This window comes from Lonchura striata, chromosome 31 (genome assembly GCF_050655825.1).
Source record: "Lonchura striata isolate lonStrDom1 chromosome 31, ASM5065582v1, whole genome shotgun sequence".
Classification (NCBI taxonomy): Eukaryota; Metazoa; Chordata; class Aves; order Passeriformes; family Estrildidae; genus Lonchura; species Lonchura striata.
Genome location: NC_140733.1, coordinates 9,324,081 through 9,345,433, shown reverse-complemented (window position 1 = coordinate 9,345,433; position 21,353 = coordinate 9,324,081). Strand labels below are relative to the sequence as shown.

Here is a 21,353-nt window from a genome sequence, read left to right as displayed (position 1 = left end):
TTGGCGATGACCACGCCTCCCAGGTGGGTGATGTCATCGTGCCGCGCGCGGATTGGCTGCAGCGCCGCCCCGCCCCCCTTAAAGAGACAGTAACCCTTTTCTGGTGTTCTGTGACGTCACGAGTTACGTCATCACACGGCAGACCCACGACAAAAACTCGTTTAATGGGCAACAAACGGGGGGCGGGGTGGGGGCTGACAGCTCCGGGGGTCCCACACATGTGGGGCCCCTCCCCCCCCACGGGGGTCTCACCTCAGGGTCCCACAGGGCAGGAGAGGGGTTCTGCATGGGGGGTCCCCGCACAAGGACCCCCCAGTCCCGAGGGTCCCGTGGGGGTCCCGTGGGGGTCCCCAGGCGTCTCTCTGGCCTGGAGAGGTCCCACAGGGGTCTGGAGGGTCCCCCGAGGGTCCCTCCTGCACGGGGGGGCCCCAGGGGTCTCGGGGTCACTCCACGACGAGCGGGAACCTCTCGGCCTCCTCGAACTGCGCGTTCATGGAGGAGGCCCAGGCCTCGAGCTCCGACAGCTGCGGGGGCACGGGGAAGCTGGGGGGCACTGGGGAATGGGGGGCACTGGGGAATGGGGGTACGGGAATAGGGCCACGGGAATGCGGGGCACTGGGGAATGGGGGCACGGAGGAATGGGGGGCACTGGGGAATGAGGGTACGGGAATGGGGGCACGGGGATGGGGGCACGGGGGAATGGGGGGCACTGGGGAATGAGGGTACGGGAATGGGGGGCACTGGGGAATGGGGGGCACGGGGATGGGGGGCACGGGAATGGGGCCACGGGAATGGGGGGCACTGGGGAATGAGGGTACGGGGGAATGGGGGGCACTGGGGAATGGGGGCATGGGGGAATGGGGGCACGGGGATGGGGGCACTGGGGAATGGGGGCACGGGGATGGGGGGCACTGGGGAATGAGGGCACAGGGGAATGGGGGGCACTGGGGAATGGGGGCACGGGGATGGGGGGCACTGGGGAATGAGGGCACAGGGGAATGAGGGTATGGGAATGGGGGCAGTGGGGGCACAGGGATGGGGGGCACTGGGGAATGGGGGGCACTGGGGAATGGGGGCACGGGGATGGGGGGCACTGGGGAATGGGGGGCACTGGGGAATGAGGGTATGGGAATGGGGGCAGTGGGGGCACAGGGATGGGGGGCACTGGGGAATGGGGGGCACTGGGGAGTCAGTGGGGGAAAAGGGGGGCTGAGGGGAGCAGCAGGGCAGGGGGGAGGGTCAGGGGGGTGAGGGTCCCACAGATCCATGGGGGGGTCTGGGGATGCTGAGGGGGTCGTGGACTCCTGGCACTTTAGGGGGGCATTTTAGGGGTCTGGGGGGGGGGGTAAATAGGGGCACTGAGGGGTCACAGGGGAGTCCTGGTGGCACAGGGGGGGCACAGAAGGGTCCCGGGGGGTCCCAGGGTGCATCACTCACGTCAATGGGCGTCACCTTCTTCTTCCTCCTGCGCTCAGGGCGGCCGCTGATGCCGGGCAGGTCGAGGGGGGGGATCTGGGGGGGCTCGGGGGGCAGATTGAGGGGGAGGGGGCTCAGCGGGGACCCCCCCAGCCCCCGCGGGGTGCCCCCCCCCGGCTCCAGGCGGCTGTAGGAGCGGCGGACGCGGGAGGCAATGGGGGAGGGGAGCGGGGAGAGGGGAGGGCAGGGGGACGGGGAGGGGCAGGGGTCGTTCTCCTTCTGGGCCTGCAGCTGTGGAGGGGGGCAGGGGGGGTCAGCGTGGGGGAGGGAAGGGCAGGGTGGGGTCCCGGCCTTACCGGGACCCCCCCATCCCCACCGCAGCCCCCTCCCCCCCAACACACCCGGGGGCTCCGTCGGGGTCGGTCCAAGTCCTGTGGGGGAGGGGAGAGGGTCTGTGAGCCCCCAAACCGGGACGCCCCCCCGAAAACCCCGGGACCCCCCCCCAAACCCTGGGGCTCCTGGAACACCCCCCAGGACCCCCCACAACCCACTGGGACCTCCCTCTTCATGCCCCTGAGAGCCCCCAGCCCCTAGGACCCCCCCCAAACCCCTTGGGGACCCACCCCCCGACGCCCAGAACCGTCCCCCAGCCCCCCACTCACCGGGCTGTGGGGTGGGGGTCCCCAGGGGGGGCCACCCCGGGGCGACGAGACCACCAAGCGCTCGGAGCTGTGTCGCGGCACTGCGGGGGCAAAGGTGCGGGGCGTGGTGGGGGGCGAGGGTCGCGACCCCCGGGACCGCCCCAGGGACACTCCAAACCCCGCAGAGCCCCCCCAGAGCCGCAGGACGGACACCCCCGGCCCACAGCCCTGCCCGTGAACCGACCCCAGCCCCAAATTCCCTCGGGGTCCCCCCAAGGCGCCCCCAGCCCCACCCCCGCCCCAAATCCCCCTCGGGACCAGCCCACCCCCAAATGTCACCCACGGGACCCCCCGGCCCCCCTCACCCCTCGGAGTCGCCCCCGCCGAGCGCCGCCCGCCCGCGGCTCCCGCCATGGCCGTTCGAACGGCCGGAAGTGGCGTCACGCCGCGCGCCGCAGCAGCCCGGCCGCGCTTCCGGTGACGTCACCCAGGGGCGCCGCACCCGGAAGCGCCAGCGGGGCAGCGCGGTCGCCATAGGAACGGTGAGGGGGGGTTTGGGGGGATTTGGGGGATCCAAGGAGGGTCCGGGGGGATCCCGTGGGTCCGGGGGTCCCGGGGGTCCCGTGGGTCCGGGGGGATCCCGTGGGTCCGGGGGTCCCGTGGGTCCGGGGGGATCCCGTGGGTCCGGGGGTCCCGTGGGTCCGGGGGTCCCGTGGGTCCGGGGGTCCCGGGCAGCGGCAGCTCCTCCGGGGGGCTCGGGAGCCCCCGGTCCCCCCGACTTGCCGGCTCGGCGCCGCCCAGGCCGCCATGGGGCTGTGCAAGTGCCCGAAGCGCCGGGTGACCACGCTCTTCTGCTTCGAGCACCGCGTCAACGTCTGCGAGAGCTGCCTGGTCAGCGCGCACCCCAAGGTGGGGCGGGGGCTCTGGGGGCTCTGGGGGCTTCGGGGGGCTGGGAAGGTTCGGGGGGCTCGGGGGGACTCTGGGGGGGCACTGGGGGGGATTCAGCGGGCTCTGCGGGGCTGGGGAAGGTTTGGGGGTCTCAGCGGGGCTGTGGGGGTCCCGGGGCTCTCAGCGGGGCTGTGGGGGTCCCGGGGTGCCCCGCTGCCCGCTGAGCGCCGTGTCTCGCAGTGCATCGTGCGGTCGTACCTGCAGTGGCTGCAGGACAGCGACTACAGCCCGCAGTGCCCGCTGTGCCGGGCGCCGCTGGGCGAGCGCGACACCGTCCGGCTGGCCTGCTACGGTGGGCAGGGGGCACAGGGGTCCTGGGGGCTTGGGGGGTCCTGGGGGGGTCTTGGTGGGCACCGTCCAGCTGGCCTGCTACGGTGGGCGGGGGCACGGGGGGTCAGGGGGTCCTGGGGGGTCCTGGGGGCACCGTCTGGCTGGCCTGCTATGGTGGGCAGGGGGCACGGGGTTCCTGGGGGCTCGGGGGGTCCTAAGGGGGTCCTGGTGGGCACCGTCCAGCTGGCCTGCTATGGTGGACGGGGGTCCTGGGGGGCACCATGAGGCTGGGCACGGCGAGTTCTGGGGGGCTCGGGGGGTTCTGGCCTGCTATGGTGGCCGGGGGGCACGGGGGGTTCTGGGGGTCCCGGGGGTCTGGGGAGGGCTCGGGGGGCACCGTGCGGCCGGCCTGCTAGGGTGGGTGGGGGTCCCAGGGGGCTCGGGGGTCCTGGGGGCCCGGGGAGGGCTCGGGGGGTCCCGGGTGCCCCTGACCCTCCCCCTGCCCCCAGACGTGTTCCACTGGCCGTGCCTGGCGGCGTGGGCGCGGGCGCTGCCCCCCAGCACGGCCCCCGCTGGGCACCGCTGCCCCCAGTGCGGGGGGCCGCTCTTCCCGCCCCCCAACCTGCAGGGCCCCGTGGCCGAGGCGCTGCGGGCGCGGCTCCGGACGGCGCCGTGGGCCCGGCCCGGCCTGGGGCTGCCGCTGGTGAGTGCCGGGGTGGGCACGGCTCCCGGGGGGTCCCCACACCGCCCCGGAACTGCCCAGGGTGCCCCAAACCCCGCCCTGAAACGCTCCAAACCCCCCCAGATCGAGGACTCGGAGGAGCTGCCGGAGCCCGAGACCTCCACGGAGCCCGACGGGGGCTGGGACGGTGCGGGGCTGCCCCAAAAACACCCCCAGGAGCACCCCTGGGACCCTGCAGAGCCCCTGGGGAGCACCCCCGCGTTTCTGCCCGGGAAGCTGAGCCCCCCCAGCATCCCAAAACCCACCAGAGACCCTCCGAGATGATCCCTGTGTACCCCAATTCCTCCTCTGAGAGCCCCAAATTCCCCCTGGGACTAGGCAACTGCTCTGGAACCCCCCAAAAACCTTCCCAGGACCCCCAAAATCCTCCCAGGCACCCTGACCCCCCAGAAACCCTCCAAGGACCCCCAAAATTTTCCCTGGAACCCTGACCCCCCAAAAACCCTCCCAGGACCTCCAAAATCCTCCCTGGAGGCCCATCCCTCCCCCAAAGCGGCTCGATGGGACCCCAAAACCCTCTGGGACACCTCAACCCCCACCCCCCCAATCCTTCCTGGCGCACCCCAACCCCTTGAAGCCCCCCCGGGTCCTGCCCGGGGCAGCCCCCGATGCCCAGCTCTGTGCCCGCAGCCCCCCTGGCGCCGCCCCAGCCCCCCCCGAGCCCCCCAGCCCCCCACGCCGTCGTCCACATGGGGGGCGAGACCCCGACGCTGCACGCCGGTGAGTCTGGGGGCTTCGGGGGGCACCGCTGGGGGTCCCCCGGCCCGGGCTGGTTTTTAGGGTCCCCGTGCTCTGCCCCCAGGCTCTGCCCCACGGAAGCCCCTGGGGGGCCGTGAGGCCCGGAGCCCCCCCGACCACGACGAGGACAAATACCGGCGGCGGCCGCTGGCCTGGCTGCCCCCCAAGCTCAGGTGGGGCTGGGGGGGACCCGGGGGACGCTTGGGGGGGTCACTCTGAGGGTGGCATGGGGTGCCTTTGGGAGATCCCTTTGGGGGGTCCCTTTGGGGGTTCCTTCAGGGGTCCCTGGGCTCCCTTTGGGGGGTCTCTGGGTCCCTTTGGGGGTCCCTGGGTCCCTTCAGGGGTCCCTGGGCTCCCTTAGGGGGGTCCCTGGGTCCCTTCAGGGGTCCCTGGGCTCCCTTTGGGGGGTCCCTGGGTCTCTTCAGGGGTCTCTGGGTCCCTTCAGGGGTCCCTGGGCTCCCTTTGGGGGGTCTCTGGGTCCCTTCAGGGGTCCCTGGGTCCCTCTGGGGGTCCCTGGGTCCCTTTGGGTCCCCCCCTCTCTGACCCCTCCCCTGCAGGTGCCGCGCGCGCGGGGCCCCGCGGCGCCCCCTGCTGGCGCTGTGCCTGGGCGGGGCCGCGGCCTTCGCGCTGCTGCTGCTCCTATTGGCCAGCCTGGGCAGGGGCGGGGCCGACTCCGACCCCGCCCTCGAGCCGCTCAACAACCCCCACGTGCGGGTGGGGCACTGACCACGCCCCCGGGGCGGGGCCGGGGCGGGCGTGGCAAATAAAGGGCGCCCCCCTGTGGGGAGGGAGGCAGAAGCGTCTGTGTGACTCTTGGGGGGCAACAGTCCCCCCCAGTTCTTCCCAGTCCCTCCCAGTATATCCCAGTCTCTCCCAGTTCCCTCCAGTCCCTTCCAGTCCCTCTCAGTATATCCCAGTCCATCCCAGTTCCTCCCAGTCCCTCCCAGTTCCCTCCAGTCCCCCCCAGTTCCCTCCAGTCCCCCCCAGTCCCTCCCAGTCCCTCCCAGTTCCCTCCAGTCCCCCCCAGTCCCTTCCAGTTCCCTCCAGTCCCCCCCAGTCCCTTCCAGTCCCCCCCAGTCCCTCCCAGTCCCCCCCATTTCTCCGCACACCACACTGCTTGGCGCTGACTCTCATTCTTTGTTCCCAAACCGGGGGTCCCCGACAGTTCTTTGGGGGTTGGGGGATCCCTTCGGGAACTTGGGGCGCCCAGGGAACAAATTCGGGGGTCCCAGGCAGGGCGAGGGTCAGCCCGGGCAGGTTTTGGGGGCCCCAGGGCACACCTGGGGCTCCCGGGGGGTGTCTGGGGGGTCCCAGTGGAGGTTTCGGGGGTGTCCCCCCTAGAATGGGTGGGCACCCATGGACAGGTGGAGGCGGAGCAAAGCCAGGCCACGCCCAGCAGGGGGCGGGTCCCACGCGCCGGGGGGCGGGGCCTCGGCGGCGGGGGGCGGGGCCTCGGCGGCGGGGGGCGGGGCCTGCGGCGGGGGGCGGGGCCCCGGCCGGAGCAGCTCCACCTCCAGCAGCAGCTGCCGCGGGCCCGCCAGGGGGCGCACCAGCTCCAGCAGCGAGCTGTGATTGGTCAGCGCCTGCGGGGGGCGGGGTCACACAGCGCCCCCCAGAATTCCCACCGAGCCCCCCAGAATTCCCACCGAGCCCCCCAAGATTCCCACCGAGCCCCCAGAATTCCCACCGAGCCCCCCAAAATTCCCACCGAGCCCCCCAGAATTCCCACCGAGTCCCCCAAGATTCCCACCGACCCCCCCAAATTCCCACCGAGCTCTCCCAAACACGGCCAAAGACACCCAAGGGACCCCGGGCAGCTCCCGGCCCCCAAACTCCCCCACAGCCCCTCCCACCTCCCTCCAGACCCCCCAAAAATCGCCTCAAAGCTGCCCCAGACTCCCCCAAATTCCCTCATACCGCCCCCAAAATCCGTCCCAGCCACCCCGGTTCCTGCCGAGCCCCACCTCAAGCCCCCCAAAATCCCTCTGAGCCTCCCCAAAATCCCTCCGAGCCTCCCCAAAATCCCTCCAAGCCCCCCAGAATCCCTCCGAGCCTCCCCAAAATCCCTCCGAGCCTCCCCCAAAATCCCTCCGAGCCCCCCCAAAATCCCTCCGAGCCCCCCAACTCCCTCCCAGGCCCTGGTACCCGCAGGCGGAAGGTGCCAGGGGGGCCCCCCCGCAGCCGCAGCCTCTGGGGGTCCCCCGGGGGGTGCTGGAGCTGGAAAATGCCGGTGGGGACGTCGGGGATGTGGGGCAGGGCCAGGAAGCGATGCAGGAGCCAGCGGGGCCGGGGGGCACAGCCGGGACCCCCCCTGGGGCACACGCAGGTCCTGCCGGCCCAAGGAGGGGCATGGGGGGGATCCCCAAACCCGGGACCCCCCCCCGAGACCCCCAAACCTCCCCGGAGCTCTCGGGGCCCCCCAGTGGGGTTACAGGGACCCCCGGGATGGGGCAAGGAGGAGACCCCCCCGATTTTGGGGGCGCACGGAGGGGCCGGCAGCCCTCCCCGGGGTTTTGGGGTGCACGAGGGGGTCCTTACCCATTGCTGCGGGGGTGGGGGGCGTAGGGCCCCCGGCAGAGCTCGCGGGGGACGCAGAGGTGCCCCCCAAAAGTGTTGAGGCAGCTCTGGGCCCCCCCGCACTCGTGGGAGCCCTCGGCACACTCGTCCCGGTCTGGAGGGGAAAGGGGGGCGCTTTGGGGGAGGCTGAGCCCCCGCAGTGCCCCACAGCCCCCCCACCCTGACCACAGCCCCCCCAGATCACCCCCAGAGGCCCCACAGAGCCCCCAGCCCCCCCCACCCATCACAAACTGCTCCTGTTCTGCCCTGGACGCCCCCCAAACGGCCCCACAGCCCCCCCAAAGCTCCCAAACCCCCCAAAACCCCCAAACGGCCCCACAGCCCCCCCAAAGCTCCCAAACCCCCCCAAAACCCCCAAACGGCCCAAAACCCCCAAACGGCCCCACAGCCCCCGGCGCGCCCCCCGGCCCCGTACCCCGGCAGAGCCCCCCCTCCTGCGCGTAGCCGGGGGGGCAGAGGCAGCTGAAGCCCCCCGGGAGGTTCTGGCAGCGGTGCTGGCACGGGACCCCCCCACGGCACTCGTCCACATCTGGGAGACCCCCGGGGGGGCAGAGAGACCCCGGGGGGACAGAGAGACCCCGGGGGGAGCAGAGAGACCCCGGGGGGGGCAGAGAGACCCCGGGGGGACAGAGAGACCCCGGGGGGACAGAGAGACCCCGGGGGGGACAGAGAGACTCGGTGAGACCCGGCCGGGGGGACATGGAGCCACCCCCACCCCAAGGTGACCCCCGAGGGTCCCTCGGCCCCGCCCCGGCCCCGCCCGTGCCACACCTGCCCGGCAGGGGGCGGGGCCGGGGCTCTGGGGGCGTGTCCACACTCGGTGGGCGTGTCCCTATCCCGGCTGGGCGTGTCCACACCTGGCCGTGTCCCACCTGGCCGTGTCCCACGCCTGGGCGTGTCCCACACCTGGCCGTGTCCCACCTGGGCATGTCCCACACCTGGCTGTGTCTCACACCTGGCCGTGTCCCACACCTGGCCGTGTCCCACACCTGGTAGTGTCTCACACCTGGCCGTGTCCCACCCGGGCGTGTCCACACCTGGCCGTGTCCCACACCTGGCCGTGTCCCACACCCGGGCATGTCCCACACCCGGGCATGTCCCACACCTGGCCATGTCCACACCTGGCCGTGTCCACACCTGGCCGTGTCCCACCCGGGCGTGTCCCACACCTGGCCGTGTCCCACACCTGGCCGTGTCTCACACCTGGCCGTGTCCCACCCGGGCGTGTCCCACACCTGGCCGTGTCTCACACCTGGCCGTGTCCCACCCGGGCGTGTCCCACACCTGGCCGTGTCTCACACCTGGCCGTGTTTCACACCTGGCCGTGTCCCACCCGGGCGTGTCTCACACCTGGCCGTGTCCCACACCTGGCCGTGTCCCACACCTGGCCATGTCCCACCCGGCCGTGTCCCACCCGGGCATGTCCCACACCCGGCCGTGTCCACACCTGGCCGTGTTGCACGCCTGCCCGCGCCTTACCGTGGCAGCGGTGCCCGTCGGCGCCCAGGACGAAGCCGGGCCGGCAGCGGCAGCGGAAGGAGCCGAAGGTGTTGAGGCAGAGCTGGGAGCAGCGGGCGCCCATGGAGCACTCGTCCACGTCTGGGGGCAGGGGTGGCTTCGGGAGGGGGCCCGGGGGCGCCCCCAGCCCCGAGAGCGCGGGGGAGGGTCTCCCCGCCGTGCCGGGGGGGTCGGGGGGGGCTCTGACCGAGGCAGGAGCGGCCGTCGGGGCCGAGGCTGAAGCCGGCGTGGCAGCGGCAGGCGAAGGCTCCGGGGGAGTTGGCGCAGCTGTGCTGGCACCAGCGGAACTGGCACTCGTCCTCATCTGCACCAGAAACGCCCAAACCCACCCCAAAACTGCCTCCTGAACACCCCCGGGGACCCACACCCAGAGGTCATTCCTGTCTGCACCAGAAACACCCAAAAACACCCCAAAACCACCCTATGAACATCCCCAGGGACCCACACCCAGCACTCGTCTTCATCTGCTCCAGAAACACCCAAATCCACCCCAAAAACGCCCTGTGAGCACCCCTGGGGACCCACACCCGGGGGTCATTGCTGTCTGCAGCAGAAACACCCAAAAATACCCCAAACCTGCCCAAAAATGCCCCCGGGGACCCACACACGGAGGTCATTGCTGTCTGCACCAGAAACACCCAAACCGGCTCAAACCAGCCCAAACCAGCTCAAACCCAGCCCAAACCAGCCCAAACCCAGCCCAAACCAGCCCAAACCGGCCCAAACCAGCTCAAACCCAGCCCAAACCGGCCCAAACCCAGACCAAACCGGCCCAAACCAGCCCAAACCAGCCCAAACCCAGCCCAAACCAGCCCAAACCAGACCAAACCCAGCCCAAACCAGCCCAAACCCAGCCCAAACCAGCCCAAACCGGCCCAAACCAGCCCAAACCGGCCCAAACCCAGCCCAAACCGGCCCAAACCCGCCCAAACCAGCCCAAACCCGCCCCCCGCGCCCCCCGCGCCCCCGGTGCCCCGCACTGACCCACGCACTCGGGGGGCCGGTGCCGGTAGCCGGGGGGGCAGCGGCACTCGAAGCCCCCCGGGAGGTTGATGCAGTCCTGGCTGGGCCGGCACGGGGGGGGCCCCGCGCACTCGTCCACGTCTGGGGGGGCACAGAGGGGGGCGGAGCTCCGGGACCCCCCGGGACCCCCAAAATGACCCCACAGCCCCGCCCCCACCCGTGAACCCCCCACCCCCACCCTTCCAAACCACGCCCCCCTCAACAAAGCCCCGCCCGCTGATTTGCATACGCGTGGCCACGCCCCTCCTCACCTGCGCAGGCGCCGTCGGGGGCGGGGCCGAAGCCGGGGGGGCAGCGGCGGGCGGGGGGCGGGGCCGGGCGCGGCGGGGGCGGGGCCGGGGGCGGGGCCGGGGGCGGGGCCGGGCCCGGGGCGGGGCCGGGGCGGAGCAGCGCGGCCGAGCGGGGCAGGCACAGGTACCCCCCGAAATGGTTCAGGCACTTCATGGAGCCCCGGCACGGCCGCGGCCCCTCCGCCGCGCACTCGTCCACGTCTGGGGGCCGGGGGGACGGTCAGAGCGGAGCCCCGGAACGGCCCCGCGCCCCCCGACTCAAATCAGCCTGAGCGGGACCCCCGGGAACGGCCCCGCGGACCCCCGACACAGCCTGAGTGGGACCCCGCGCCCCCCGACTCAAATCAGCCTGAGCGGGGCCCCGCGGACCCCCCGACTCAAATCAGCCTGAGCGGGACCCCACGGACCCCCCGACACAGCCTGAGCGGGGCCCCGCGGACCCCCCGAAACAGAATTAGAGGGACCCCCGGAAACGGCCCCACGGACCCCCCAAATCAGCCTGAGTGGGACCCCACGGACCCCCCAAATCAGCCTGAGTGGGACCCCACGGACCCCCGACTCAAATCAGTCTGAGAGGGGCCCCGCGGACCCCCCAAATCAGTCTGAGAGGGGCCCCGCGCCCCCCGCCCCACATCAGCCCCAAGATCTCCCCGAACGCCCCCCGAGCCCCCCCAGGACGCTGCCCGGGACCCCCAACCGCTCCTCCCCAGCCCCCCCCCCACGAGAGGGGCTCAACGCGCCCCCCTGAAATAACCCCGGACCCCCCTAAACACCCCTGGGGGGGGGGGCAGCGAGAAGGGACACCCGACCCCCCCCAGACACCCTGAGAGCCCCAAAAGCCCCCAAAAGATCCCCGGGGGGCGGGGGGACAGCACCTCCGAACACCTCCCGGGGACCCCAAAACCCAGGGAGCCTCCGCGCCGCCCCCACAAACCGGGGACCCTGGAACCCCCCCGCGGGTTGGGGACCCCCCAGATCCCCTCGCCCACCTTTGCAGTGCTCGGTTTCGGGGTCCCACTCGTACCCATCGCTGCACTCCTGGGGGGGCGAGAGAGAGGGGGTCACCCCCCCCCGACCACCCCGCAGTGTCCCCCCCCGCCCCGCCCCCACCCCCCCACAACTCCAGAAGTTTGGGACTGGGGGAGGGGCAAGGAGATTTTTTGGGGGGGGGAGAGAAGTTTTGGGGGGGGGACCAGGACCCCCCCGAGCCCCCCCAAATCTCCCCTTCCCCACCGCGTAATCCTCGGGCTCCTCCAGGTCCGGGGGGGCCGCGGGGGCCACGGTGGCGCCGAGGAAGAGGAGGAGGAGCAGCGAGGGGGGGCCCATGGCGCTGGGGGGGGGCAGGGGGTCACCCCAAACTCTGCGACCCCCCCAGAGGGGCCCAGCCCCCTCCTGGGAGCCCCCCATCCCCCATGCCCGGGACGCCCCTCCCCCAACAAAGCCCCCTCCGGGGCCTGGGGGGGAGGGGCGTCTCTGTGGGGGAGGGGCGTCTCGGGGGGCTCCCCGCCGTGGGAGGGGTTGGGGGGCGCCCCCCCCCCCCAAAATCCCCGCGGCCTCACTTACCTCTCTCAGCTCTGGCCCCTCCCCCCAGGCTCCAAAGCTCCTCCCCTCCCCCAAAATCGGCCCCGGAGCGCGGGAGAGCCCCTCCCCCACCCCCAGTGCCCCTCCCCCACCCCCCAGTGCCCCTCCCCCACCCCAGTGCCCCTCCCCCACCCCTCAGTGCCCCTCCCCCACCCCCCAGTGCCCCGCCCCCCTGAAGATCTGGGGACCCCCACACTTCCCTCTCCTCATTTTCAGATTTTGGGCCCCCCCCAGCCCCTCGCTGAGATTTGGGGACCCTCCCATCCCAAACCCGCCCCTCTCCCGAAATTTCGGGGACCCCTCACGTCCCCCCCACAAACGCCCCCAGCTGAGCTCAGTTTCCAGCTCTTTATTGCACCCCCGACTTTTGGGGTCCCGAGGTTTGGGGTTCTCCCCCATTTTGGGGAGTCCCGATTGCCAGAGACCCCCGATTTTGGGGAGTCTCCATGAGGTTAAGTTGGGAGGTTCTGGTTTTGGGGATGTCCCGGTTTTGGGGATCACCCCTTTTTTGGGGTCCCCCCCCATTCCGAATGTCCCAGTATTTGGGGCGTTGCCTCTCCTGGATCCTCTGCATTTGGGGCGTCCCGGCGCTCGCGGTTCTCCAAACCCCAAACACTCAAATTTTGGGGCGCTGGTCCTCCATCCCGTCGGGCTTTTGGGAGCCCCGCTCCTTTCTGGGGTCCCACATTTGGACCCCAATCTTTGGGGTGTCGAGCTTTGGGGTGCAGCTCCCGGATCCTTTCCTTTCCCAGGGGCGTCGCATTCTCGGGGCGCCCCATTCTGGGGGCTGTGTCCGTTTTTGGGGGGTCGTTTTTGGGGTGCCACTTTTGGGGTTGTGTCCTTTTGCGGCTGTGTCCATTCCCGGGCCCGGGCCTGTTTTTGGGCACTGTTCCCGTTTTTGGGCGCTGTTCCCGATTTCGGGGCGCTGTGCCCGATTTCGGGGCGCTGTGCCAGTTCTCGGGGCGCCGTGCCCGTTCTCAGGGCGCCGTGCCCGATTTCGGGGCGCCGTGCTCGATTTCGGGGCGCCGTGCCCGTTCTCGGGGCGCCGTGCCCGATTTCGGGGCGCCGTGCCCGTTCTCGGGGCGCCGTGCCCGATTTCGGGGCGCCGTGCCCGTTCTCGGGGCGCCGTGCCCGATTTCGGGGCGCCGTTCGCCGTCAGTCGTGGTACATGCGCAGCAGGCAGGCGGTGATGGCGGCCATGTAGCGCTCCCAGAGCGCCTGGTGCCTGCGGGACGGGGACCTTTGGGGGTCCCTCGCTTTTGGGGAACCCCCCGGCGCTTCACAGCCCCCCAGCCCCCTTTGGGCACTTCTAGGGCTCCCCGAAAGGCTGCCGGGGGAACATTCGGGGGGATTTGGGGGGGTTTTGGGGTCTCACCTGAAGCCCGGCAGGTTTTTGGGGGGTTTGGGGGTTTTGGGGTCTCACCTGAAGCCTGGCAGGTTCCGGGGGGGTTTGGGGGGGTTTTGGGGTCTCACCTGAAGCCCGGCAGGTTTCGGGGGGCTGCCGTGTAGTGCGTCAGGAAGAGCCGCAGGTCCCCCGGGCTCCACTTGTCGGAGCGGCAGGGCTCGATCACCTGCGGGGACCCCGGACGCAGCCGGATTTTGGGGGGGTCCCGACCCAGGAGTCCCGGGGACTTCCTGGGCCCCCGTTCTCGGGGTCCCCCTCACCTTCTCCACCAGGTCCACGAAGAAATCCCGAACGTCGCGGGCGTGGGTCAACTTCCCCCCGACGTTCACCAGCGCCCGGGACAGCGCCTGGGGGCACGGGGGGCGTTGGGACCCCCAAACCCGGGGGGGCTCCCCGAGCCCCTCCCAAGGGGCCACCCGGCACTTCGGGGGCGCCAGGACTTTGTGGAACCCCAAAAACCAGGAGCCCCCTCCCAGGACCCCCTGAGCCCCCCAGAAAGGAGACCCAGGACCTCGGGGGGCTCTCTTGGGGACCCCCCCCCCCATCCCCAAATCCCCTCCCGGTGCTGGGAACCCCCCCGCCCACCCATCCTCCCCCCACAAACGTGCAGGGGGATCCTCCAGGATTTTGGGAGGGGTCCCAGGATTTTGGGGGAGGCCCCTCCCCCTCCAAGCAGCCCCCAGGGATTTTGGGAGACCCCTCCCCCCTGAGGACACCCCGTTTTTGGGGGGGTTCACCTTGAAATTGGCCTCGAGCTCGTTGTAGACCGAGATCTTCCCCCGCAGGGCCGAGCACACCAGGCTGGGGGGAGGGGGCGGTTGGGGGGGCCCGGGGACCCCCGGAACCACGACCCACCCCAGGGCCCAGGCAGCCCCTCCCGCACCCCAACAGCAGAGCCGGAGGTCCCAGGGTTTGGGGGGGCGCTGGGGCTTCTGGGGAGATTGTGAGGGGTCCCATGGAATTTGGCAGGACCCAGAGACTTGGGGGACCCACCCCGTTTTGGGGCACCCAGGAGTCGGGGGGTGCCCCTTTTGCAGAGAGCCCGGTTCTGGGGCGCCCCATGGAGTTTGGGGTGCTCGTTTTTGGGCTGTCCCCATTGCAGGGGACAGCTCCTTGGGGGTGTCCCCATCCCAGGGGTGTCCCCATTTCAGGGTGTCCCCATCCCAGGGGTGTCCCCATTTCGGGCTGTCCCCATCCCGGTGGTGTCCCCATTGGGGCTGTCCCCATCACAGGGGTGTCCCCATTTCAGGGTGTCCCCATCCCGGGCTGTCCCCATCCCAGGGGAGTCCCCATTTGGGGGTGTCCCCATTTCGGGGTGTCCCCATCCCGGTGGTGTCCTCATTGGGGCTGTCCCCATCACAGGGCTGTCCCCATCCCAGGGGTGTCCCCATTTCGGGGTGTCCCCATTTCGGGGTGTCCCCATTTTGGGGTGTCCCCATGGGGCTGTCCCCATCCCAGGGGTGTCCCCGTCCCAGGGGAGTCCCCATTTGGGGGTGTCCCCATTTTGGGGTGTCCCCATGGGGCTGTCCCCATCCCGGGCTGTCCCCATCCCAGGGGTGTCCCCATCCCAGGGGTGTCCCCATTTCGGGGTGTCCCCATTTGGGGGTGTCCCCATTTCGGGGTGTCCCCGTGGGGCTGTCCCCGTCCCGGCGGTGCCACCTCTTGTGCTGGTCCAGCAGGTCCTTGTCGGCCACCAGCACCTTCAGCTCCTTCAGGTCCTGCAGGAAGGACTTGGGCAGGTCCCCGTCGGGCTCGGCCGCCTCGGGCGCTGCGGGCGGACAGCGGGGGCAGGGTCAGGGGTCAGCGGGGTCAGCGGGGTCAGGGGTCAGCGGGGTCAGGGGTCAGCGGGGTCAGGGGTCAGAGGGAGCAGGGGTCAGGGACAGCGGGGTCACGGGGCTGTGGGACAGGGGGACACCCCCGGGGACACTGCAGGGCTGGCACGGCCACAGGGACACTGGGGACGTGTCCAGGGTCCCCAGAGAGGGACACCCCCGGGGTCACCGGGGTCAGGAGCGCGCTGGGACACGGATGGGGGTGTCCCGGGGGTGTCCCAGGGGTGTCCCCCGTGTCCCCAGGCTGTCCCCCGTGTCCCCTGGGGCTGTCCCCGGTGTCCCTGGTGTCCCCAGGCTGTCCCCGGTGTCCCCAGGCTGTCCCCGTGTCCCCTGGGGCTGTCCCCGTGTCCCCTGGGGCTGTCCCCAGGCTGTCCCAGGCTGTCCCCGGTGTCCCCTGGGGCTGTCCCCGGTGTCCCCTGGGGCTGTCCCCGTGTCCCCAGTGTCCCCTGGGGCTGTCCCCGGTGTCCCCTGGGGCTGTCCCGGTGTCCCTGGTGTCCCCCGGCTGTCCCCGGTGTCCCCTGGGGCTGTCCCCGTGTCCCCCAGCTGTCCCCGTGTCCCCCGGTTGTCCCCCGTGTCCCCCGGGGCTGTCCCCGGTGTCCCCTGGGGCTGTCCCCGGTGTCCCCCGTGTCCCCTGGGGCTGTCCCCGTGTCCCCCGGCTGTCCCCCGTGTCCCCCGGGGCTGTCCCCGTGTCCCCCGGCTGTCCCCGTGTCCCGGGCGCACCCAGGGCGCCCTGGCTCCAGTGTGCCATCATGCTCTGGGCGCAGGCGGCGAAGTCGCCGAAGCTCAGGAACTGCAGGCGCCGCTTGCCGGTCTCGAAGCGGCTGTTGGCGAAGAAGACGATGGCGGCGTAGTCCCTGCGGGGGGGACGGGGGTCAGGGGGTCCCCGACCTCCCAGGGAACCCCCAAACCCCCCAAACCCTGAAACCTCACAAAACCCCAAAACTGCTGAAACCTCGAAACCCCCTCCAAAGCCCTTAAACTCCCCAAAAACTCCCCAAAACCCCCCATAGCCCCAAAATCCCCCTAACTCCAAAACCACCCAAACCCCGTAAAATCCCCAAAATCCCCCCAAACCCCACCAGAACACCTAAACCCCCCCAAAACCCCTAGAACTCCTAAAACTAAAACCCCCAAACCTCCCCAAACCCCTAAAACTCCCCTGAACCCGCACAAAACCACCAAAATCCCCCCTAACCCCAAAACCACCCAAACCCCATAAACCCCCCAAAATCCCCGCAAGACCCCTAAAACCCCCAACCCCCCCAAAACCCCCCCAAAACCCTAAACCACTCCGACACCCCTCCCCAAATTCCCAAACCCCCCCAACCGTGGGAGCGTTTGCTGGGCCCTCAGAGCCCCCCCGGGCCCCCCCGGCAGCCCCAGGGGCCCTCAGCACCCTTGGGTGGCCCCAGCCCCCCAGGGGCAGCCCCCAGCCCCACTCGGCCCCCGACCCACCGGGCGAGGGGCGGGGGCAGCAGGAAGAGCTGCTGGATGTTCTCGGCCAGGGGCCCCCGCAGCTCCTCCACGGCCTTGAAGACCCTCTTGAAGTTGTCAAACTGGGGGGGCAGGGGGGGTCAGCGCCCCAAAACCCCCCAGGGCCCCCCCCGCACCCCAAATGCCCCCAGGACCTGAAAATCCCCCTTGAACGCCCCCCAAGCTCCCCAGTAGGGCCAGACCCCCCCCATCAGCCAAGGCCCTGAACTTCTGGGGTTTTCCCCGTTTTTCGTTTTTTCCTTGTTTCCCTTTGCCCTCGTTTTTCAGATTCCCTCCCCCACTTTTTGGGACTTCCCTCCCCCCAGCTTTTGGGGTTTCTCCCCCATTTCCTTTCCCCCCCCCGGTTTTTGGGATTTCCCTCCCCGTTTCTGGGGATTTCCCCCTGCTTTTCCTGGGGTTTTTCCCTCCGCCCCGGTTTCGGGTCCCACCTGGCGGCGGCAGCTGCGGATCCCGACCCCGGTGCGGGCGCTGACCTCGTCCAGCTCCTTCTTGGTGCCCTTGGAGAGCTTCTTGCCCAGCAGCTCCCGGGCCAGGGCCTCGTCGAAGGCATAGTACCTGGGGGGACCCCGAAACCGGGGAGAAAACCCCAAAATCGGGGGGCAAATGAGGGAGAAACCCCGACAATGGTGAGAAAACCCCAAAAACGGGGGGATAAACCCCAAAACAGGGGGGAAACCTGAAAAATGGGGGGAGAAAACCCCAAATAGGGGGGAAACCTCAAAAATTCAAGGGGCCCCAAAACTGAGGGAATCCCCAAAACCCTGCACCAAGCCCCAAAATCTGCTCCCGAAACTCCGAAACCGCACCCGACAGCTGGAGCTGCTTCCCCAGTGCTCCCAGCCCTCCCAGTGCTCCCAGTGCCCCCCATTCCCCCATTCCCCCCATTCCCCCATTCCCATTCCCCCATTCCCAGTCCCCCCATTCCCCCATTCCCCCGTTCCCATTCCCAGTCCCCTCATTCCCATTCCCCCATTCCCCCCATTCCCATTCCCATTCCCATTCCCCCATTCCCCCCATTCCCATTCCCATTCCCATTCCCCCATTCCCATTCCCATTGCCCCATTCCCCATTCCCATTCCCACTCCCATTCCCATTCCCATTCCCCATTCCCCCCAGTCCCCCCATTCCCCATTCCCCCCATTCCCCATTCCCCCCATTCCCCCATTCCCATTCCCATTCCCCCGTTCCCACTCCCATTCCCATTCCCATTTCCCCATTCCCATTCCCATTCCCATTCCCATTCCCCCCATTCCCCCATTCCCATTCCAATTCCCATTCCCATTCCCACTCCCATTCCCATTCCCATTCCCATTCCCATTCCCATTCCCCCCATTCCCACTCCCATTCCCATTCCCATTCCCATTCCCATTCCCATTCCCATTCCCATTCCCATTCCCACTCCCATTCCCATTCCCATTCCCATTCCCATTCCCATTCCCATTCCCATTTCCCCATTCCCATTCCCATTCCCCCCATTCCCATTCCCATTCCCATTCCCATTCCCCCCATTCCCATTCCCATTCCCATTCCCATTCCCATTCCCATTCCCCCATTCCCATTCCCATTCCCATTCCCCCACTCCCCCATTCCCATTCCCATTTCCACTCCCATTCCCATTCCCATTTCCCCATTCCCATTCCCCATTCCCATTCCCATTCCCATTCCCATTCCCACTCCCATTCCCATTCCCATTTCCCCATTCCCATTTCCCCATTCCCATTCCCATTCCCATTTCCCCATTCCCATTTCCCCATTCCCATTTCCCCATCCCCATTCCCATTCCCACTCCCATTCCCACTCCCATCCCCATTCCCATTCCCCCGTACCGCTGCACGAGCAGCGCCTGCCGCTCGGGGGGGATCTGGAAGAGCAGCTGCTGCAGCAGGCGCGGCGGCGCGTGCAGGAGCCGCTCCAGCATCTGGAAGGTTCTGTAGTGGTCGCGGGTGTCGCTCTGCAGCACGGCCACCGAGGTGCCCTCGCGCTCCAGCACGCCGCCCCGCAGGCGGCGCGCCACCGCCTCGGCCACTGCGGGAGCGCGGCCGTCAGGGGACAGGGGACGGGGGACAGGGGACAGCCAGGGGACAGCCAGGGGACAGGGGACAGCCAGGGGACACTGAGACAGCCAGGGGACAGGGGACGGGGGACAGGGGACAGCCAGGGGACAGCCAGGGGACAGCCAGGGGACACTGAGACAGCCAGGGGACAGCCAGGGGACAGCCAGGGGACAGGGGACAGCCAGGGGACACTGAGACAGCCAGGGGACACGGGACGGGGGACAGGGGACAGCCAGGGGACACTGGGGACACGGGGACATGGGGACACGGGGACACGGGGGACCCCGGGGCCGTACCCGAGTGCCCGTCCAGCCAGAGCCGGTACACCTCCTCGTCGATCAGCGTCGTGTTCCCCACGAACACGTCCAGGTCGCTGCTCATCCCTGCGGGGCAGAGGTGCCAGCGTCAGCAGGGTCACCGTGTCACCGTGTCACCGTGTCCCCAGGGTCACCGTGTCACCGTGTCCCCCGTGTCACCGTGTCCCCAACGTCAGCAGGGTCACCGTGTCACTGTGTCCCCAGCGTCACGACTGTCACAGTGTCCCCGGTGTCACAGTGTCACAGTGTCCCCGGTGTCACGGTGTCCCCGGTGTCACAGTGGCCCCGCGGCCCCAGACACGCTGGCAGGGAGACACCAACCCCAAACTGGGCCAAACTGGGACCCCAGGCCCAAACTGGGACCCCAGACCCAAACTGGGACCCCAGACCCAAACTGGGACCCCAGGCCCAAACTGGGACCCCAGGCCCAAACTGGGACCCCAGACCCAAACTGGGACCCTCCAGACCCAAACTGGGACCCCCCAGACCCAAACTGGGACCCCAGACCCAAACTGGGACCCCCCCAGACCCAAACTGGGACCCCAGACCCAAACTGGGACCCCCCAGACCCCAAACTGGTACCCCAGACCCAAACTGGGACCCTCCAGACCCAAACTGGGACCCCAGACCCAAACTGGGACCCCAGACCCAAACTGGGACCCCCCAGACCCAAACTGGGACCCCAGACCCAAACTGGGACCCCCCAGACCCAAACTGGGACCCCCCAGACCCAAACTGGGACCCCAGACCCCAAACTGGGCCGTACCGGCCCTCCCCCGCCCCTCCCCCACCCACCGGCGCCGTCCCGCGCGCTCCCTCCGCGGCGCAGAGCGGTGACGTCACGTGTACCGGATGTGACGTCACGGAGGGGCGCGGCCGCGCCGCTCCGGCCCCTCCCGCTTCCGGCCCTCCCGGCCCCCCCAGTAAAAACCAGTAAAACCAGTAAAACCAGTAAATACCAGTAAAACCGGTCCCTGTCCCAGCCCCCAGGTCCAGTCCCAGTAAGAACCAGTAAAACCAATAAGAACCAGTAAAACCAATAAGAACCAGTAAGACCAATTAAACCAGTAAGAACCAGTAAAACCAGTAAAACCAGTAAGAGCCGTCTCTCCCAGTTTATTGGGGGTGGGGTCGCGGGGGGGGCCGGGGCCCCCCCAGTCCCTCGGTGGGGGCGGGGCTGGTCCTGGAGCTGGGGAGGCGCTGGGGAGAGAAGGGGGGAACTGGGATGGACTGGGAGGGACTGGGAGGGACTGGGAGGGACTGGGATGGACTGGGAATGGACTGGGGGGGACTGGGATGGACTGGGGGAGACTGGGATGGACTGGGATGGACTGGGAGGGACTGGGAGGGACTGGGATGTACTGGGATGGACTGGGATGTACTGGGATGTACTGGGATGTACTGGGATGGACTGGGAGGCACAAGCACCCCCCAGAACCACCAGGGTGAACTGGCCCCCCCAACCCCAAACTGGGACCCCCCAGACCCAAACTGGGACCCCAGACCCAAACTGGGACCCACCAGACCCCAAACTGGGACCCCAGACCTAAACTGGGACCCCAGACCCAAACTGGGACCCCCTGACCCAAACTGGGACCCCAGACCCAAACTGGGACCCCTGACCCAAACTGGGACCCACCAGACCCCAAACTGGGACCCCAGACCCAAACTGGGACCCCAAACCCAAACTGGGACCCCCCGACCCAAACTGGGACCCCAGACCCAAACTGGGACCCACCAGACCCCAAACTGGGACCCCAGACCCCAAACTGGGACCCCCCGACCCAAACTGGGACCCCTGACCCATACTGCCCCCCCCATACTGGTCCATACTGGTCCGTACTGGGAGCCGCCGGTGCCGCGGGAGCCGGGGGGGGCCCGGGGGGGCCACGAGTCCGAAAAGGGCCTCGGCCAGAGCCTGGGGGTCAAAGGTCACAGCCGGACCCCAGACCCCGGGGGGTCGGGGGGGTCGGGAGATATTTAGGGGATTTTGGGGAGATTTTGGGGGATTTTTGGGGGGGATTTGGGGATTTTGGGGGGAATTTAGGGGATATTTTGGGTTGATTTTGGGGGGTATTTGGGAGATATCCTGGGGATATTTGGGGGATATTTTAGGGGTATTTGGGGGATATTTGGGGGATATTTGGGGGATATTCCGGAGGATATTTTGGGGGGTATTCGGGAGGATATTTGGGGGATATTCGAGGGGATATTTGGGGGATATTTGGGGGATATTTGATGGATATTTCGGGGACATCTGGGGGATATTTCAGGGATATTTGGGGGATATCTGGGGTATATTTCGGGGATATCTGGGGGATATTTAGGGGATATTTTAGGGATATTTGGGGGTATCCGGGGGATATTTCGGGGCTCTCTGGGGGATATTCTGGGGGTCTGGGGCGCGGTCCCACCTGCAGCGCCCGCAGCAGCCGCGTGCCCAGCCCCAGCACGGCCCCGGCCGAGGCGGCGCCGAGCGCGGAGACCCCACGGGCGACCCCACGGGT

At 69.2% G+C, this 21,353-nt stretch overlaps 4 protein-coding genes across 8 annotated transcripts; 1 reads left to right on the top strand and 3 right to left on the bottom strand.

Annotated features, from left to right (window-relative positions):
* Positions 1-146: 146 nt before the first annotated feature.
* On the bottom strand, positions 147-2,502 carry LOC144248420 (sororin-like). 2 transcript variants are annotated; one of them, XM_085564019.1, is made up of 5 exons: positions 2,423-2,502; positions 2,079-2,158; positions 1,818-1,847; positions 1,438-1,707; positions 147-524 (listed from the first exon to the last, which is right to left on the bottom strand). In XM_085564019.1, exons 1-5 carry the CDS (start codon positions 2,469-2,471, stop codon positions 444-446), a joined length of 510 nt encoding a protein of 169 aa, XP_085420145.1. In that variant the 5' UTR covers positions 2,472-2,502; the 3' UTR covers positions 147-443. The 2 variants fall into 2 exon arrangements, with proteins under 2 accessions (XP_085420145.1, XP_085420146.1); XM_085564020.1 differs by lacking the exon at positions 1,818-1,847.
* On the top strand, positions 2,474-5,553 carry LOC146764924 (zinc finger protein-like 1). Its single transcript, XM_085564021.1, has 8 exons — positions 2,474-2,599; positions 2,859-2,966; positions 3,186-3,297; positions 3,785-3,978; positions 4,081-4,144; positions 4,648-4,737; positions 4,820-4,928; positions 5,313-5,553. The coding sequence occupies exons 2-8, from the start codon at positions 2,865-2,867 to the stop codon at positions 5,479-5,481; spliced, it is 840 nt and encodes a 279-aa protein (XP_085420147.1). The 5' UTR covers positions 2,474-2,599; positions 2,859-2,864; the 3' UTR covers positions 5,482-5,553.
* Positions 5,554-5,872: 319 nt separating this feature from the next.
* LOC146764923 (EGF-containing fibulin-like extracellular matrix protein 2) lies at positions 5,873-11,800 on the bottom strand. Of its 4 annotated transcripts, XM_085564013.1 has the most exons (11): positions 11,727-11,799; positions 11,397-11,493; positions 11,153-11,201; positions 10,125-10,364; positions 9,835-9,954; positions 9,038-9,154; positions 8,812-8,931; positions 7,748-7,861; positions 7,294-7,426; positions 6,901-7,084; positions 5,873-6,338 (listed from the first exon to the last, which is right to left on the bottom strand). In XM_085564013.1, the coding sequence occupies exons 2-11, from the start codon at positions 11,487-11,489 to the stop codon at positions 6,093-6,095; spliced, it is 1,416 nt and encodes a 471-aa protein (XP_085420139.1). In that variant the 5' UTR covers positions 11,490-11,493; positions 11,727-11,799; the 3' UTR covers positions 5,873-6,092. The 4 variants fall into 4 exon arrangements, with proteins under 4 accessions (XP_085420139.1, XP_085420141.1, XP_085420140.1 ...); XM_085564015.1 differs by lacking the exon at positions 9,835-9,954 and having other exon boundaries at positions 11,727-11,800; XM_085564014.1 differs by lacking the exon at positions 7,748-7,861.
* A 278-nt stretch (positions 11,801-12,078) lies between these two features.
* On the bottom strand, positions 12,079-19,710 carry LOC110480980 (acidic fibroblast growth factor intracellular-binding protein). Its single transcript, XM_085563666.1, has 11 exons — positions 19,642-19,710; positions 18,826-18,912; positions 18,302-18,500; positions 16,904-17,030; positions 16,437-16,537; positions 15,702-15,835; positions 14,809-14,917; positions 13,887-13,950; positions 13,410-13,496; positions 13,218-13,315; positions 12,079-12,969 (listed from the first exon to the last, which is right to left on the bottom strand). The coding sequence occupies exons 2-11, from the start codon at positions 18,908-18,910 to the stop codon at positions 12,900-12,902; spliced, it is 1,074 nt and encodes a 357-aa protein (XP_085419792.1). The 5' UTR covers positions 18,911-18,912; positions 19,642-19,710; the 3' UTR covers positions 12,079-12,899.
* Between the last annotated feature and the right edge of the window lie 1,643 nt (positions 19,711-21,353).

Excerpts from the sequence above, each read along its gene's own strand:
- LOC146764924 (XM_085564021.1), top strand. The coding sequence starts at position 2,865 with ATGGGGCTGTGCAAGTGCCCGAAGCGCCGGGTGACCACGCTCTTCTGC. Across the intron at positions 2,967-3,185 it reads TGGTCAGCGCGCACCCCAAG|TGCATCGTGCGGTCGTACCT; the intron begins GTGGGGCGGGGG and ends CGTGTCTCGCAG. Across the intron at positions 4,738-4,819 it reads GACCCCGACGCTGCACGCCG|GCTCTGCCCCACGGAAGCCC; the intron begins GTGAGTCTGGGG and ends CTCTGCCCCCAG.
- LOC144248420 (XM_085564019.1), bottom strand. The coding sequence starts at position 2,471 with ATGGCGGGAGCCGCGGGCGGGCGGCGCTCGGCGGGGGCGACTCCGAGG. Across the intron at positions 2,159-2,422 it reads GGCGGGGGCGACTCCGAGGG|TGCCGCGACACAGCTCCGAG; the intron begins GTGAGGGGGGCC and ends TTGCCCCCGCAG. Across the intron at positions 525-1,437 it reads AGAAGGTGACGCCCATTGAC|CTGTCGGAGCTCGAGGCCTG; the intron begins GTGAGTGATGCA and ends GTGCCCCCGCAG.
- LOC146764923 (XM_085564013.1), bottom strand. The coding sequence starts at position 11,489 with ATGGGCCCCCCCTCGCTGCTCCTCCTCCTCTTCCTCGGCGCCACCGTG. Across the intron at positions 8,932-9,037 it reads CGACGGCCGCTCCTGCCTCG|ACGTGGACGAGTGCTCCATG; the intron begins GTCAGAGCCCCC and ends CCCTGCCCCCAG. Across the intron at positions 7,085-7,293 it reads CCCCACCCCCGCAGCAATGG|GACCTGCGTGTGCCCCAGGG; the intron begins GTAAGGACCCCC and ends TTGGGCCGGCAG.
- LOC110480980 (XM_085563666.1), bottom strand. The coding sequence starts at position 18,910 with ATGAGCAGCGACCTGGACGTGTTCGTGGGGAACACGACGCTGATCGAC. Across the intron at positions 16,538-16,903 it reads TCCGCAGCTGCCGCCGCCAG|TTTGACAACTTCAAGAGGGT; the intron begins GTGGGACCCGAA and ends CTGCCCCCCCAG. Across the intron at positions 13,316-13,409 it reads TCGTGGACCTGGTGGAGAAG|GTGATCGAGCCCTGCCGCTC; the intron begins GTGAGGGGGACC and ends GGGTCCCCGCAG.